This window comes from Manduca sexta, chromosome 27 (assembly GCF_014839805.1).
Source record: "Manduca sexta isolate Smith_Timp_Sample1 chromosome 27, JHU_Msex_v1.0, whole genome shotgun sequence".
Classification (NCBI taxonomy): domain Eukaryota; kingdom Metazoa; phylum Arthropoda; class Insecta; order Lepidoptera; family Sphingidae; genus Manduca; species Manduca sexta.
This window is the reverse complement of record NC_051141.1, coordinates 17,219,089-17,237,239: the sequence shown is the minus strand read 5'-3', so window position 1 is coordinate 17,237,239 and position 18,151 is coordinate 17,219,089. Positions and strand designations below refer to the sequence as shown.

General features: G+C 36.7%; 1 protein-coding gene across 1 annotated transcript in view; it reads left to right on the top strand.

Annotated features, from left to right (window-relative positions):
- Nucleotides 1-18,151, top strand: part of LOC115439918 (laminin subunit gamma-1) — a 31,448-nt gene that overhangs the window by 9,643 nt on the left and 3,654 nt on the right. Inside the window, exons 6-24 of the mRNA XM_037443932.1 lie at nt 277-482; nt 651-754; nt 5,249-5,434; nt 6,304-6,529; nt 6,825-7,039; nt 7,446-7,660; nt 8,250-8,613; nt 8,911-9,096; nt 9,395-9,592; nt 9,957-10,126; nt 10,749-10,873; nt 11,402-11,557; nt 11,951-12,071; nt 12,897-13,078; nt 13,255-13,372; nt 14,110-14,351; nt 15,513-15,717; nt 16,200-16,437; nt 17,584-17,786. Coding sequence (XP_037299829.1) covers nt 277-482; nt 651-754; nt 5,249-5,434; nt 6,304-6,529; nt 6,825-7,039; nt 7,446-7,660; nt 8,250-8,613; nt 8,911-9,096; nt 9,395-9,592; nt 9,957-10,126; nt 10,749-10,873; nt 11,402-11,557; nt 11,951-12,071; nt 12,897-13,078; nt 13,255-13,372; nt 14,110-14,351; nt 15,513-15,717; nt 16,200-16,437; nt 17,584-17,786 — 3,660 coding nt within the window. The remainder of the gene's footprint in view (nt 1-276; nt 483-650; nt 755-5,248; nt 5,435-6,303; nt 6,530-6,824; nt 7,040-7,445; nt 7,661-8,249; nt 8,614-8,910; nt 9,097-9,394; nt 9,593-9,956; nt 10,127-10,748; nt 10,874-11,401; nt 11,558-11,950; nt 12,072-12,896; nt 13,079-13,254; nt 13,373-14,109; nt 14,352-15,512; nt 15,718-16,199; nt 16,438-17,583; nt 17,787-18,151) is intronic.

Below are 18,151 nucleotides of genomic sequence, written 5' to 3'. Positions count from 1 at the left end.
AATGGCCTAACTACTTTACGGGCTGAGGTTGGAAAAGGTGGCCTATAACGAAGTCATTAATGACTTAAAAATTTTAAGTGTTGGGTCAGGTCAATACATAGTTTCAGAGTATCTATAGAGTTTATACATGTTTATATTTTAAGGGGAAAAGTAGCCAAGGTTAAAGTAGACAAAAATTAAATTAAAATAATAAAATTACTAATATTGAATTCATAATATAAAGACGTAAAGATATTTTAGCTTATCTTTCATTGAAATTTTACCCTTTTGCAACAGGATTGGGTAACAGCGACTGACCTCCGTATTTCGCTTGACCGCCTCAACACCTTCGGTGATGAGATCTTCGGTGACACACAAGTGCTGCAATCGTATTGGTATGCCATTGCCGACGTGGCAGTCGGAGCTCGGTGCAAGTGCAACGGGCACGCGTCACGCTGCGACACGCAGGACTTGCCTGACGGCACCAGGGCGAGGGCTTGCAAGTAAGTATAGGAATTAATCACATTTTTCATCGTTGAAAGACGTTGTTGAGTTTTCTAAGATTTATTTACTCTATCTGCTTAGATACTATACGCTACATGGATTTTGAATATAGACATAATATTTTTGAGCCATATCTTGCTTCTTCATAAACCACAACTCGTTTTCAGATGCGAACACAACACAGCCGGCCGTGAGTGCGAGCGATGCCTGGACTTCTACAACGACGCGCCGTGGGGCCGGGCCTCTCCGACCAACGTTCACGAGTGCAAGGGTTAGTTGGCTTTGTGACGTAATAACACAATATTTTATATTTGGGTTGTCTATAAATAAAATCTATGCTGTGCTATTCATTTGTTAAATAAGTGGTAAAACTGGAATAAGTTCTCATAAGATGAGGCCTTAGTTGAAAATATAAAAACATTTAAAAACTGTCTTAACAGTATATATAGGGCTGATGCACACACATTGATAGTGTTAGTCTCTTTATTGGATTGCTCTTAATTATACTGACCTTATACAGTACATGGCTACTTATATTCTATATACTAGCTACACACAATGTATTACAAATATGTTACCAAATTAAATGCAGGTGTATCAGTTGAGCAAACTGCCCTGCCTGTTAATATAATAATAATATAATCATACATTCAAGATTTTTGCTTGCGACACTCTATTTTGTAGTTTAAAACTACATGCAAAAAATCTAAGTTTGTATCACATAGATAAGATTTATACTTTTACCCCCTTATTCATAAACGTTTTTTATCTAAGGACGAAGTAAAGCTGTGATAACAAGCTTGTTTCTCAGTGCAAAACGGCACTGAGAAACAGACATAGGGCCGTTGTGATTGGCTATTATTATTGTATCTCAATATTAGCCAATCACAACGGCTCTATGTCTACGCAATGAGAAGACTGCCAAGCCGTCAGCACTGAGAAACAGACTTGTTATCACAGCTTTACTCGGTCGTTAGATAAAAAACGTCTATGAATAAGGGGGTAAAGGTATATCTTTATATCTATAAGGCATATAGTAAACATACCTCTGATTTCTATAAACTATCTCAATCTTTTTTCGATCGATCCCCAAAATAGACCAATCAGAATAAAGTTATTATGCCATGTTTCTAAATAAATGGCTAATTTTGAGTGATTTATTCTCGGGATCTGATATGAGATTAAGATTGAAATCGTATTTTAAATTGGCTTTTAGTCAACTGTTACATGCTGGCGGTTTTCTGGTTTCAAATAAGTAATGACAACACCAAAATTAAAAGCTTTGCGATGTTGATTGCTCTTGCAATTGCTCTTGCGATGTTTTAATATTAGATGATGTATTCGATTCAAATGACAACATTTCGCCTAACGAATGACGCGCGTCACGTTCTGTGTTATTTACCAACATTATGCATCATGACCCAGAATTGCAGGCTGACTTGCACAACCATTCAGTACATATTGTTAACGCTAAATATATTTAAATCATAGTGCTGTCTTCCTCAACCCCTAATGAACGATAGTGACAGCACGAAGTTTTAAATGTGTTTAATGTTAAACATTTTTAGTAAGTTGTGCAAGCCAGCCTTAATGTAACAGTTTATACACCAGTTTAATATTTATTTTGTTATTTATTACATTTATAATTTTTTGTAGTTTTATTTATAAGAATATTAATGAACATCAAATTATGTCTAGTGACAACATCTTTCCCAATTATTATTTTTATATAATAATCCAAAAATAGATCCACTATACTGTTAACTTTAAAATATGGAACTGTATGCCTCAAGCAATTTAGGGTATGTACCTTAAAAGCATCCCTTGTAGGATCAATATTTGTCTGTCAAGACCCTTCTTCTATGAAATGCGTAGAGCTATCCAGTTCGCATAAGTTATGAAATTTAGCAAAAACTCGGGATTATGGTCCCTTTCAGCAGTGAAAAAATATGTAAGTCAATGCAATGAAAAGATATGATGACCGTTATATAGCATATTTTGCAATATCACAAGGGAATCAATTGATATGGAGTACTTCCTGTTGACATAGTTATAAAACTTAGAAAGAAACAATGTCTTATAGCACATGTAAAGGAATAAATCAGAAAACCGTAAATATGTACTACTTAAGAATAAAAAAGGATGTAATAAAAACATTTTTTTGCGGTAGATGCAATGACCATGTCTAGGCATCAAGCAATAAAGTTAAGTTTGACCTTACATATATAATTATTTTTAAATTTATCTAAATCTTAGACACCTTTAAAACTATAATTATAATAAATAAGAGGCAAAAAAGGCTTGTTATGCTTAACCCATCAATTTGTCTAATGTAACAATGGCTGGCAGTGATTCCTTATTTGCTGATACTGCGAACATTTAGGTGTTTCTTGTGACTATGTAAAGCTATCTGCAAATATGACATAGTGACTTACAGTAACATTTTTAACTTAACTGATGATAAGAACAAACTGTGAATAGTAAGATTCTGGTTATCTTAGACAAATAATAGATATAGACTTACGCCCGAAATTAATAACCAATCCTAATCCAATGTATGCCATCTAAGATTGATAATTCATTCGTTTTTATGGATAAAGCATGCCAATAACCAATCCATAGATTCAGTAAGCTATCTATAACAATAATCGATCTTTGAGAGGACGGATTACAGATCATAGATTACCCTCTGTATGAAAATGACAGTTTACGCTTGCCAATACTCTATCTACCCGTTTTGACATTTGATTTGATTGTTGTAAACAATCACATTTTTCAATCGGACCAATTCCTCAGTTTACTCAATATGTTTTGAATATCGCTTACACTGATTTTAAGGGAAACGAAAAGGCAATGGAAATATCCATATTCTCTAGTGACAGTGACGACAGTGATTTGGAGGGACTAGCAATACTGATAGCGAAACTGAAAGTCGCGCTTCATCACGGGTAATGAAAAGAGTTAACTACATGCAGACCCTGGATGAGTTTGATTTCACGTTTGGATTAGGCTTTCGAAATCTGCTTGCCAATCATTGTTAGTTAAACTGATCTCGTATATTCGTGTTACTTCTATGTACAAGGTAAATAATTTTTGACATTATTTACAAAAAATACCGTACCTACCGAACTATTAGATAGGTACAAACAAGGGGCAATTGCATCGTTTTTTCAGGAACTATGGTGTTTCTCCATTCCATCAACTTTTGCTGAGGAATAGGAAATATTTATATTATCTTTTTCAGGACATTTGGTACATGGAAACGTCGCTTCCCTGTGATTGCATTGACATTTCGCTTATCTTTACCTAAAGTTCACACAATAATAATTGCAACTGCAGTTTTGCACAATATTTTTCGGAATCACAGGCTAGAGGAAATTCCAACCCAAGTAGAATTATCAACTGCTGATATTATTAACTATGAGAACAATATAGAGAATCAAGATGTTGGAGAAAGAACAGCATTAACAAATAACTTCTTTACTTAGTAAAATAAAATACCTTTACAATCACTGCTATTTATTTTATTGCTTATCTACATTTGTAATTCAATATAATAATTACAAATTAACATAGTTTTATTAGTTGAAAGTTAAAACATAGAAATAGGCAAAATATCCATACATTATCTATACTATTATATAAAGATGAAGAGTATGTTCTTTTGAACGCGCTGGTCTCAGGAACTTCCGGTTCGGATTGAAAAATTCTTGTAGTGTTGGATAGCCCATTTATTGAGGATGGCTATTATAGGGTATATGTATATCATCACACTATGACCAATGGGACCAAAATCGGCTAAAATTGATTACTTTTGAGAGCTTCCGTTGCGTGCGCTGCATAAACGGTTAAAGTTATGCAACAATTATGTATAACGGAATTGTAATTTGTTCCATAACACTGGATAATGTGTACAGAGTCCAATTATTATTATATGGCACCGAGTTTACTGCGTACTTCATACTAAAAACTAAATCCTTTAAAGATTTATTAATATATTATAAACAATGTTATTAAACTTCAGTGTCAAAATATGTCAGCAACCACATTACTCACGTTCCATTTTTGGAAACTAATTAAAAAGTTTGTATCTTAAATATGACATGTACTAATTATTAATTATTTCTTTTGAGGGCTAAAATACATAAAATATTTTTTATTACTCCAAGTCTTATTGTTCCAATTAGGCAAATATTGAAACGAATAGTTTGTATGGAAAATACAAAAAGTATTTATTTTACGGATGGAATATTCTGCATAAAATGGAATGGTCAGGAGGGAACGCATCTGGAAAGGATTGCCAGCGATCTATCGTTGAAGGCAAGCAAGGATAGGCGAGTTAAGATATTGGCATGCTGATAGGAGACCAATCGAAAGATAGTCGGCAATCTAAGATAGGTTTCAGTCTTGGATAGTAGATACATTATTAATTTCGGGCGTTAAAGTTCTCTCTGGAACAGTCTGAGATACAGGAAATGTGTCACCTGGGCTATAGATATGAGTTTATTTATGTTACAGACCTACAGAAATACAGGTCTCACAGTCGCTTAACTCTCTTCTTTTGTATTGCTCGGCCTTCTAGATACGAATGTCAGTAGACATATTCAGATATCCTCTATAACTTTGTTACATAAACTATATTAAACATGTATGTGTATTATTATTGTAAGCTAATTTTAAAATAATTTCTAAGAAGTATTAATCTGGCAGAGCGCAAACTTGCGAAAATTTCCATATCTTATTTATTCTCCACATTTTCCACCAGCTTGCAACTGCAACGGTTTCTCCAACAAGTGTTACTTCGACAAGGACCTTTACGAGCGCACTGGACACGGCGGCCACTGCATCGACTGCGCCGAGAACAGGGACGGCGCCAACTGCGAGCGATGCAGGGAAAACTATTTCCAGGGCTCTGGTGATATCTGCTTGCCTTGCAACTGTAACCCTACTGGTAAGTAGGACATTGTTCTATTTACAATTTACAATTACCGGCACTCCATGGCTAAGCCCAGAGATTCCCAAACTTGTTTTTTCATAGACCACTTTCAATATTTTGCTGGTTCCGGTGGACTTTTTTAATTTTGAGAAAGTGCCTTACCCCTGTTACAGTTGGACAGTTATGTTGAGGTCACCGTGCCATATGACCCCTATCAATATTATCTGCCTACATTGATAGGTGAAGTCTGGCTATCATTTTAGTACTTTACTTTCAAACCAGATAAATTTTCGTGGTGGGTCCACTTACGAATTGTCGACCCCCATTTTTTTATTCCCAAGCTCTATTCAAATCCACCAGCACATAGGGTGGTGGACACATAATATTTGTCACATCCGAAACTTCATTCACATAACTAGCAGATATGGTGGAATACATTTCATGAGTTACAAGTTACCAATTATATTATACAGTAGGCAATGGTTTGGCTGTGCCTCTAGGATGAGATACTGCTTACCATCAGGCGGACCATATGCTTGTTTGCCTACTAAGGCTATAAAAAAAAATTGTGCTTCCAGAGTCAACCTTCACCGCTTGGTGGTATAATATGTGCCACTGCTGACCCTGTCTAACAGAATATGCAGTGGCAGTTGTGAGGGCGGGATAATCTCTTACCAAGCGCCTCGTCTTTTGCGTTTTTAGACACGTCCATCAAGTTTCCTTGGTTTATCATAGTCAAAATCGTTTAGAATTCATAGACATATATATTTAAAAGTATTCTTTGTCTACACTAATGCTTGCTATTAATTTAGCTTACTAATATTCCACCATTATCTTTACAATTAAGCATAATGGAAAGCAATAATACTTGTGTCATCGTTAAGGTTCCAGAAGCCTCCAGTGCAATGCTGAAGGTAAATGCCAGTGTAAGCCAGGAGTAACTGGAGACAAGTGCGACGTTTGCGCACCCAACCATTACGAGTTCACCAACCAGGGTTGCAAGCCTTGCGGGTGTAATGAATCTGGATCGTATGGCAACACTCCACAGTGCGATCCGCAGACTGGCGTCTGTCTGTGCAAGCAGAACGTGGAAGGCAAACGCTGTAGAGAGTGAGTATATTTGGAGATAGTTGCAAGTAAAATATTAAAAGATTTTTGACCAAGACTTCCCAAAGATAGCCAAAAATTAAATTAGACACACTACACTAGATAATACTATAGAAACTTATTGGACCAATGGGTCTGACTAATGAGCTAGTATAGTATAATATATATTATATGTATATTTCTTTCCGTGACTTTCGTATCTTTTGATAAAGATGTATTTCAAGTAGTATAATTAAAATTCTATTAGACTGTCCTGAAAAATCATCTTTAAAACAATTAAACAAATGTTACCCAACAGATGTAAACCGGGCTTCTTCAACTTGGACTTGGCAAATGAGTTTGGTTGTACTCCTTGCTTTTGCTTCGGCCACTCTTCCCAATGCAACTCTGCACCCAAGTATCAAGCGCACGAGATTAGCGCGCACTTCATCAGGGACTCCGAGAAGTGGGGAGCTGAGGATGATCAGAGAAAACCGGCCATGCTCCAGTTCAATGCTAATACACAGAATATTGGTAATTGTTTGGTTATTAGTTATACAATAGTAGTATGAAACATTTCTTGTCACTGCGGGGTAGCTGTAGTTTTAATGAACATAGTGCAAATCGAAAATTTTACCCATTTCAATTAAATCAGTTTAATTTATTAGGTAATTACGGATAAGCAATAAATTTTTAAGCATATCAACCCTAAGGCATTACAATCAAATGTAATAAATGTCAATTTAGTTGGGTTCCAATACTGGCCACGAAGTCTACTATTTGTTTTACTATTGATCATTCATAGTCTTGGCTAAAACATTTTCTACAAGACTCTTTTGTTAACTAAAGCCAGGTTTACCTCAAACGGTCTTCAAAGCATCAGTCCATGCTACGACTTTCGCTTAGACCCTTGAAATCTACAGCATACGCTTCATTCCAGGTGTGGTGTCAAAGAACTCGGAGATTGTGTACTTCCTAGCCTCCAATCAGTTCCTGGGTGATCAGCGACCGTCCTACAACCATGACTTGATGTTCACGCTACGACTAGGAGAGAGCAGGGGATATCCTTCAGCTCAGGATATTATCCTGGAGGGCTCCAAGACTTCCATATCCATCAACATCTATAGTCAGAACAACCCTGAACCAAATGATCAGGTGTGTAGAATGCTGCGCAGTTGTATTGATTGTGGCTATTGATAAAAAATATAGGCTATATCAATGATTGTTGATCTACATATGCTTTTGCGAATTACTAGCCCCGCAAATTCCGAAGCGAGAAATATTTTTTTAGTATTTGCAAGCAATAGTAATATAAATCTTTTTGCGTACCTTCGACTACTATTTGAATATTTATATTTTTCTAAAGATTTATTTTTGCTTTTCATGAATTTGTATTATTTGTTGTCAATTTGTGGCGATTAGGCATGAATAGTTATGGCTCCTTTTCATTGTTTGTTAACTATATTTTATATCGCATTTGGAGTGACCCTTGCACAGGATAATGATAACTTAGGGATAGAAATGAAAGGCATTATAAATACTTTATATTCAATATTTTTTAATCTACATTTCACAACTGCAACATGCGAAATACAAATCCAGTATTGACATTATCACATACATATTATAATTATTATAATTATTTAATATACAGCTGCTCTTCTGAATTATTTCATGCTATATGAGTGACTGTTATATCAATCAGCATATCCAAAATGTTGCCTAAAGTTAATCTTTCTTTCAGCCCCAAGAGTATAAATTCCGTTTACACGAAGACCCTCGCTTCGGCTGGACTCCCACCCTCTCGAACTTCGAATACATGTCAATTCTTCAAAACCTCACCGCTATCAAGATCCGAGGTACATATAACAAAGCTGGAGTGGGCTATCTCATGAACTTCAAGTTGGAGACAGCCAAGATTGGGAGAGAGAAGGGTTCGGCACCAGCAAATTGGGTGGAGAAATGTTCTTGTCCTAAGGCATATGTCGGAGATTATTGTGAAGAGTGCGCTCCTGGGTTTAAGCATGAGCCTGCCAATGGCGGACCATACTCCGCCTGCATACCTTGCGACTGCAACGGGCATGCGCACATTTGTGACACTGCTACTGGTAAGTAACAATTTTGATCCTTCTGGGGCTTATTGGGAAAAATTTCGTCTACTTGTACCAACCCGCCTGAGACTGCATAGTGAGTTCAGAGCATACATTTCAAGCAGGTTGTACTTTTGATTTATTTTTACAAGTGACCATTAAAATATATTTACCATAATAATAAAATTTCACCTGAATTCTGAAGTTGCCATTTGTTGCAAGTATGATGAATCTTATTAATAATAGTTTCAAACAACAATTACCACAAACCTTTCCATATTTAATTGCGAAGTTTACACAACAGTTATTTTCTAGGTTTCTGTATCTGCAAGCACAATACCACTGGAAGCAACTGTGAACTTTGTGCTAAGGGTTTCTATGGCAACGCGATAGCTGGCACACCTGACGACTGCAAGCTGTGCCCTTGCCCCAAGGACAGTGGCTGCATCCAGCTCATGGACCAGAGCATTGTATGTACCGACTGTCCTGAAGGATATGCTGGTAAGTTGCTCAAAATTATACCATAAGCATTATTATAGGGTAGGTAGGGTATTCGGGCATTAGGAATTTCTATAGAAATTCTGTTCCCTTTATATTTACTATTTTTTCCAATTAGCCTGATAGCACAATAAAACCCCACTAAAATATCTATATGGTAATCCAAACCTTTATGTTGTGGCAAATAAACTTTCGAAATCCTTCAGCATCTTGCTGACAACAAATATCTTAAAATTTTGCATAAACTTTCTTTTTTATAATATTAATAAGACAATGGATACATGAATTTGAATTCCTCCAGGACCTCGTTGCGAGGTGTGCGCCGACGGTTACCACGGCGACCCTACTGGCCAGTTCGGGCCCGAACACAAGTGTGAAGAGTGTCAGTGTAATGGAAACGTTGACCCCAATGCTGTCGGCAACTGCAACAGGACTACCGGAGAGTGTCTCAAGTGTATTTACAACACTGCCGGGGATCATTGTGACAAGTGTTTGAGTGGTGAGTGTAATCAGAAGAAAGGGCAAGAAAGAGAATGTCATTAACGTCAAAAGTTATAAGCTGGTTTCTTACATAGAACTTGAAATACAAGTTAGTTTGTGCTGGTTTGTTAGTCGCCTTTAGACATTAAATCTTATTCAGAATGGTCATTTTTATATTAACCATAGTCAACTTCCAATAATCGTAAATACATCTACAAATCAATATAATGTATGAAACTTTTAATCTTATAGTTCCGTTAGTATCTAGAAGTTAGAACTGTCACAGTAACACTCGATCATAATTTGTTAAAATGCAAAATATGTGTCTACATATTTCTTCTATTTCTAATCGCAGTTATTACAATATTTATCTTTCTAATCAGGATATTTTGGAGACGCTCTGGATCCGAAAAAGAAGGGAGACTGCAAGCCTTGCCAGTGCCACGTGGCGGGTACTATCGAAAGTCCAGAGGGACCTCCACAGTGCGACGGGCTCACCGGATACTGCTCGTGCCAACCTCACGTCATTGGCAGGAATTGTGATAAGTGCGAGGTAAGGTGAAGTCATTAATTGTGATTGTGCAGAAGTAGTAGAACATAAAAGCAAACACAAGCAATATATCTCGCTTTTTTAATTTTTTTGTTATTTATAATGTGTTTCAAAATTTACAATATATAGATTATATATCCATTTGAAAGCTTTGTTATAAAGTTCAGTCACATTTATTTTAAACACAGTTGGGTTTTGTTACTTTCCCTCTAAAAATCTGTTGTATGTCGATGCAGTGGTAGAATAGGCCATAATAACCACGGATTTTTCTGTTAATCCGTGCGCGGCAAAGTGACCCGACAGTACCTGATGGTAAGTGGAGTGGGATCCAATAACGACTGATGAGAGATGGTTACAATTATGCTGGCCTGTTGGGAGTGGATATACACAGGGTGATCCCGGAACACGACACACTTACCTAGGCCACTATAGTGGGTTCCGACACCTTGTGTACGGTAGTCGCTATCGGGGCGGATATAAAATACATCCTACCACCAGTGAAAAATAAAACGTCGATTCAGCCTGATCCAATTGCACCAGATATAATGAACATTGAAAATACAGTAACAATTATTTTTTTGTTAAGTTTCTATGTACATACTAACAATATATGCCAATATTACAGGATGGCTACTACAACATCGACTCCGGCGATGGGTGCAAGCCTTGCGAGTGCAACCTGGAAGGCTCGTACAACGGCACTTGCCATCCACAGACCGGCCAGTGCTATTGTAAACCTGGTATTGACGGGTGAGTCCTCAAATTCTCATATGGTTGATACTTGATCTTCAGGTCTGGTGACAGTATCATGAGAGTGTTGCTTAGATATTGCGTAATGGACTCTATCTATTTTATAACAAGGTTTTAAATTACTCATAAGGCAAAGGTCACAATAACGAGTACATAAAAGAAAAAAGTCAAAAGGAGGTATAAAAACGAACAAGACAATTAATTAGAATTGGAATTGATGGTGTATAAAGAATGAAATGGAACTTTGAGGATATTAGAAGTTGAGTTTCATTCTGCACGAGATGAGCATGCCATTTACCTGATAGTGAATGATACAAGCACCTATAAACAGTAGCAACACCATAGGAATGTTGAACTACAAAGTACTGTGTGACATTCCACTGTGTTTGTCTCCCTAAGAGCTAAATTATTAAGTCATAATGCCCAGTAATTAATAGACATTATGGTGGTACCTATCCAGACAACTTCTCGCTTACGAGCGAACTTCCACCAGTAAGTTGAATGGTCCATAAACATTATTATCCACAGGAAACACTGTGACCGCTGCCGGGCCTACCACTACGGCTTCTCAGTTGAGGGGTGCAAGGACTGTGACTGCGACGAGTGGGGTTCGACCAACTACCAGTGCGACATGGCCGGCCAGTGCTCCTGCCAGGAGAACGTTGAGGGACGTCGTTGTGACAAGTGAGTAATACAGGCCTTTTACGTCTAGATATATTTTTAACTCTTATTTAAGTTACTAGTTTTAGCTCGCGGCTTCGCTCGCGTGAAGAAGTTTTCCGGAATATTTTTCTTTTGCTGACTTACTTGATATGTATCGTTATATTATGACCAAATTACACAAAATCATTGTAAATTGTAGCCTATGTATTATTCTGATGGATAACTAATATTACTGTAAAGTTTCATTCCAATCCGTTCAGTAGTTTTTTCGTGAAAGATGAACAAATTTACATCAGTCCTCACAGACTTTCGCATTTATAATATAAGTAGGATTGTTGTCTCACTATTCTATGTAATGTATGTGAGTGATTTTTCCGAAACAAGCAATATGGGATGTTTGATCTAATATTCCAGGTGTATGGAAAATAAGAAGAGACGTTTGGACGGCCAGGGTTGTGAGGACTGTCCGCCGTGCTATAATCTCGTGCTGGATGCCGTCAACGAGCACAGGAGAGAACTGCGAGAACTTGACGAGGTACGTGCACACGGAACCCTTTACTTGTTTTCCTTTCAAAGACTATGCTTATAGAAACTACAGTATTATCGTGAGGTGAAACATGAATAGGAAATAGGTCAAGTGGAATTAAAAATTACTAACATCATGTCCTATCTAGATGAGTATAATTGAATGGGTGGATTTATTTTTTAGGGTTCCATATATCAAAATTTAACAGGGATTCCTTGTAGGATCACTTTATTATCGGTCTGTGTATCTGGCCAGAAAAGGTTTCTCAGCATAGAGGTATCAAGTTGAAATTTATGTTGGATACTCGGGTCTATGGTCTTTCAGCTGTGCAAAAAATCAGGCTTAACTCGACGTGAACCAAAGATATTACCGTTTATGGCGCGCAGTAGGGATTCAAAATATATAGGGTTACTTCCTTTCGGCCTAGAATCATGAAATTTGGCAAGTAGCAATATCTTTAAGCACATGTAAACAAAGAATCTACAAACTGTAATTATTGTGTACTTTAATAACAAAACGAACTAATTTTATATTATAAACTTATTATTTGCGGTTGGCGCCATAACCAGCTCTAGGAATGGAACGGCAAAGTTAAGTTTTTCATGTTTTAACCTATATACTTAGATACCTTATCTACAAGTTTGTACAGAACCATCGGTGCGTGAGTACAACTTGCACTTGTCCAGTTTTTTTTTTTCAGTTTTTTAAGCAATATGGGAGTTGAGCAACATGAGTGTATCATGATTGCTGCGTTTAAGTATATTTTTGTAATCCAAACATATTCTATAATCTTGAGAATGATACCGTAAACACAATTATAATACCCTTTTTCAGATTCTATCTAAGATATCCAAAACCCCCACGGTGGTGGAAAACGCAGATTTCGACAAGGAATTGCAGCGAGTAAGGAATGAAATTGACCAACTGGCGCAGAGGGCACAGGTGGAAGTCGGTGGACCTGGCGCCAGCCCTACTGACAGCCTGGCAGAGCTGGCCGACCGACTGGCTGACGTCAGGTGAGTTTAATGGGAATAATTGGTAAGAAAATATATTTCAAGAACACAAATTATAACCATTAAAAAAACTATTAATGTTAAATGTACTGCGTTATTAAAAATCTTGAGACACAAATTGTCATGAAAAAAACCGCGTTCTGACTTTTGCCAGAAATGTAAAACTATTTTCTTTCCAGAAATATGCTCTTCAAGATTGAGGACGAGAGTTACGATGGTAACGAAGCCGTGGAGAAGAGTAAAGGCAATGTATCCAAGGCGGAAGACACTATAGAGGCCGCGCAGAAGGAGATCAATGTGAGTGCAATATTTATAACACCTATATATTATGTGAAAGATAAGTGAATCTCAACATATTTTCATATTTATATGAGTTTCCTATAATTGTAAGTTTCTCCCTCTCTTGAAACTTTGCTGTGCCCGACAGGGTCCACAATTATGTCACGTGTATTAAAATGTAACATCTATTGTAGAAAATGATTGTGGAGTGCAATAAACTGAATTTGAATTTGGATCAGATAATTTCGCCCATACTTGCTAAGACAAACCCCTTAGTTTCCTAAAAGTGGTTACCCAAACGTAGACTAGGCATGGACGTAAGCTGGTCCAGATCAGGCCTATGAAACACCTCATAAAACCAACTGTGTAGTTGGTTTTCTAATGCCCAGCACTAGAGGCCTTCGCCAAGAAGAGCGTAGTCAATCCCTTATCCACTATAACTACAACCCCATGCATGCCCACTTCGCTGAGAAGGAATTAATCCCTAAGATGGCACACCTCATAGTTATAGAAGTCCTTAGCATTCAGTAAGCCTTAGCCTCCGCATCTTCAATTTATTAACTATTTGACCCGACAGAAGTCCCGTTTATATATTTTTTTTCTTTCATATGAACCTTCTCCTGACAATAACAAACAACAACAAAAAAAAAAGGTGAAATCGGTCCAGCCGTTCACGCGTGATGGCGTGACCAAGGGAAATCGGAATTTATTTTTATATATTATATAAAATATAGATACCTATTTAAATTTTACAGAGTGCTCTAGAATATTTGGACGGCGAAGGAGCAGCGGCGCTTGCAAAGGCTCGTAACAGATCAGATCAGTTCGGCAAACAGTCTGTCGATATGTCTGCCTTGGCGAAGGAATCGCGACTCCTCGCTGAGAAACTCGAGAACGAAGCCAAGAACATCAAAGATATCGCAGATAAAGCATTCAACACGTCGCTTATCGCTAATAAGATTGCTAAGGACGGTATCACTAAGCAAGCTAATATTAGGTAGGATTTATTAGAATTAACAATATTTCGAATTCCTCATGTAGAATTTTATTTTTTAATTATTTTAATCTACCCCAAAAATATTCTTACCCTTTTTTCTCAATAGGGTACCGGACTCATTTTTGTTCTTGCCTATTATCAAATATTTACATAATATAAATTATAACACAGAAGGAATTATTAAAATCCGGTAAAAATCAACAAGTTATAAGTGTTTGAATTTCGGTGGAAGGGGTAATTAACAAGAAACAGAAAAGAGACGAAATATCCACATGTGACGTCATCGGGAATTACGACGCGTGCGAAAAAAAGAGATGAAGCGATATCCCCACATCGCGCCCACTTCTGCACGTTACAATATTTTAAATATGAATTACTCGCTCATTTTTTAACCAATTGTTATGCAGTTTTCGCAGGAGTGCTTCTTTTTCATATTATTAACCATTACATATAGAATAATGTACAAAATCAAGCATAGGCCGGTCCCCTATTGATGATGCGTTTTTCAAGTTCATTACCTCAGAACCCCATAATTTATTTACTAATGAAATTTTCTTAAAGGTTATAATTTCAAATAGCTCTCATAGAATTTTCATTATAATTAGTTTACTAGTTGAGTTTTATGTTTGGAGGTTATCAAAATAAATGGAATAAGCATATCATCCAAATAAACGAAATTGCGTATTTTGCTTCCTTGTGACTTTCTGCTTCCAGCGGTGTTTTTGCATTAAGTTCTGTTGGGTCTATTTCTTATTAATACAAAAAAGCTACAAAGTAAAAACATTTTACTTAAAATTATAGCGCCTTCAAAAACCACTAAAAACCAACAACATTGGAATATGCAGGTTACCTATTTTGGCGTCTGCCCACATAAAATTGTTAGCTAAGTTAGTTCATGAACAAATATACAAAAATACTGTGGTCTATTTAAATTAGGCAACAAATCCAAAAGTGACAACTGATATTTTATAATGTTAATTTTTTTTTTTGTATTTAAAAGCAATTTATATTTTTCCTAAACTCTAAATAATTTATAGAAACATTACTTCCTTCGCAAATGGCTATTTTTAAGTATATATCCAGATTTCTTAATTTTACTTAACAAAATAAGGGACAGGCCTTATGCATTTAAAATATAATATCTCTTTCTCTTTTCCCCAGCAATGAAGTTCAAATCTTGACAAATGAGCTCAATGCCGCCTCTGGTAAGCTAGGCAGCATGTCAGAACTGGCTGACCAGGCCTTGAAGAGAGCTAAGACTGTGTATGATGAAGCGCTTGGGCTATATGCAGAAGTGAACACCACGCTGCTTCCTGACATCAAACTGAGCAAGCTGCATGAGGATGCGATTGACATGAATAAAACTGTAAGTCAAATAAACTATACAAATGGTTTATGAGACAATAAGAATGCTAACACAAATAATAACGACGGTTGAAACAATAATTGTCTCAAGCGACATTTTTTCGGAAAATTTTAATTAATTTAAAAGAACCATAGAAAGAAGTGGTGATTATAAATATGTATAAGTCGCAAATACATGTTGCTTAAGTCAATTAGTAATTATATTTAAACACGGCTCTTCCTTTGGGAAAGATATAACCATAGAAATAATTGACATAATATGACTGAAACAGCGAGCTATTATACTACTAATATTATATATGTGAATGTTTGGATGTTAGAAAAAAAACCAGAAACTGTGGAACGAATTTTGATGAAATGTCCTGGTTTAACGTAAACACTATGTTTTTCCAGTTAAAAACAATAAATAACACCTAGTACTAATTAAATAATAAATTATTGAGTGAGAGTAAAAAATTATTGAGTACTTGATTAATCTTGCAGATCGATGAAAAGTCAGCAGAACTCAGCCGCCTGATAACCGAGAACAACGACACGCTGCGAGGGTTGGAAGATGCCATTAAGCGAGGTCGTGAGCTGTTAGACCAGGGTCACGACAGGCAGGACGAGCTGAATGACCTGCTAGCCAAACTGGACGTGCTGCAAGCGCAAGCGAAGAGCGATGTCGAGCTTACAAAAGCCACTCTCAAAGATGCTAATGAAATCTACAAGACTTTGAAAGGTAAGTGGTATGGTAATGACTGGCTCGGTGGAGTAGTTGTAATTGTACACGGTACGAGTATGACTACCGCGCTAAGGTCCTGGGTGCGAAATCCGGGTCGGGCCAAAATAATAGTGACCATATTTAAAATATAACTTAGTCGATGCTCGGTCATGTAATTGACGGTGTGATACCCCCTTGAGCAAGTAATACTGTTGGTCCTGCGCCTGATCTCTCTCTGGTCATGTCGGATAGTCTCACCGGACTATGAGAAGGAACAGAGAGTGCACCCGTTTATTACGCACACACTTGTGCGCTATAATATCTCCTGCGTATTTGCTAATCTCCGTTGAGATTGGCTGCCGTAGCTGAAATTCGGTTCGGAAGGAATCATCATCAGTGATAATGGTTTTTAGAGAAACTCAAATGGGTTTCAAGTATCAAAAATTATACTATACTTGCACGTATGTGCAAGTACAATCTAGAAAAATAATTAAGAAGTGAATAATTTTGGTTGTATCTCTTCTAGAATTTTGTTTCTTTAATATTGTATTATTATTCTTGTTTCAATTTATATGTCGGGACGAATATCATAAACATTAGGGGGTATAAATCCCCTATGCCATGTTTGCATAACATGGCGTTTTTCATATGTAATGCGAACAATAAATATATATTATATATCCAGTGAATATTCTGATATTCACTGGATATATAATTTAATTACAATCACACTTGCACTTGTATAAAACAACTTCAGAATCTCACGCCATATACTCGCGCCATACAACTATCATAATAATCAATTACAATGTGCATTTCAAAACTCTAGTAATTACTCCATTGTCGTTCTAATACTCTCTCCATATTATTTTACAAAGACAATCTATTCATTGTCATTCAAAAGGAAACACCACAATGTACGGAGATTGAAACTCTATACATACATGAATACTCCGCGCACAACATAATTTAAACCACTGTCAATGAGACACAACCATATCCTTGATGGCTTCCACCAGTTCATGATGACTTCAGACTCGGCTCGAAGATAAGCCTCGTCTCTGTTACAAAATAATAAAAATATTTCGGCAAAGAAGAATGAATGATTATGAAGGCACTTATCAGATCGATCTCCGACAAACATTCTTTAAACTTCTCTTCCAGAATTCAGCGACCAAGTAACAGAATCCCGAAAACAGGCTCTTCAAGCGGCCCTAGACGTGCCTGGCGTGCAGCAGAAGGTGGCTGCGGCTGAGGAGAGCGTCAGCAGCGTTACCGAAGAACTGTACAATGCCAGCGACAAAGCTAAAGAGGCGAGGGACCTCGCGCAGCAAGCGCAGAAGGACTACGCTGTTAAGGCTTCGGAGGTACTCGTATTTGCTATTCTACGTTGCACTTTTTTCCAATTCATATTTGTCTTTTTCCTTTAAATTGGTTGTTATATAATTGATAATAGGAAAACGTCGTAGTTAATTAAGAATTCGTTTTATTATTATGTATCTCCTAAAACATAGCATTGAGATGAAGAAACTAATAATTATTTGATCAATTTAAATGTATTTGCCAATGTTTTCACTAAGAGGGATTTATACATTTTTCGTAGTGAAATAGCCTAATTTCGTATAGGTCATGGGATTTTTTCCCATAGTAAGGGATTTAGGTTAGAACTTAGCTTTAGAAAATATGACTAGTAAATACTACTCAATTGCACAGAATATTCTATGACTTCATT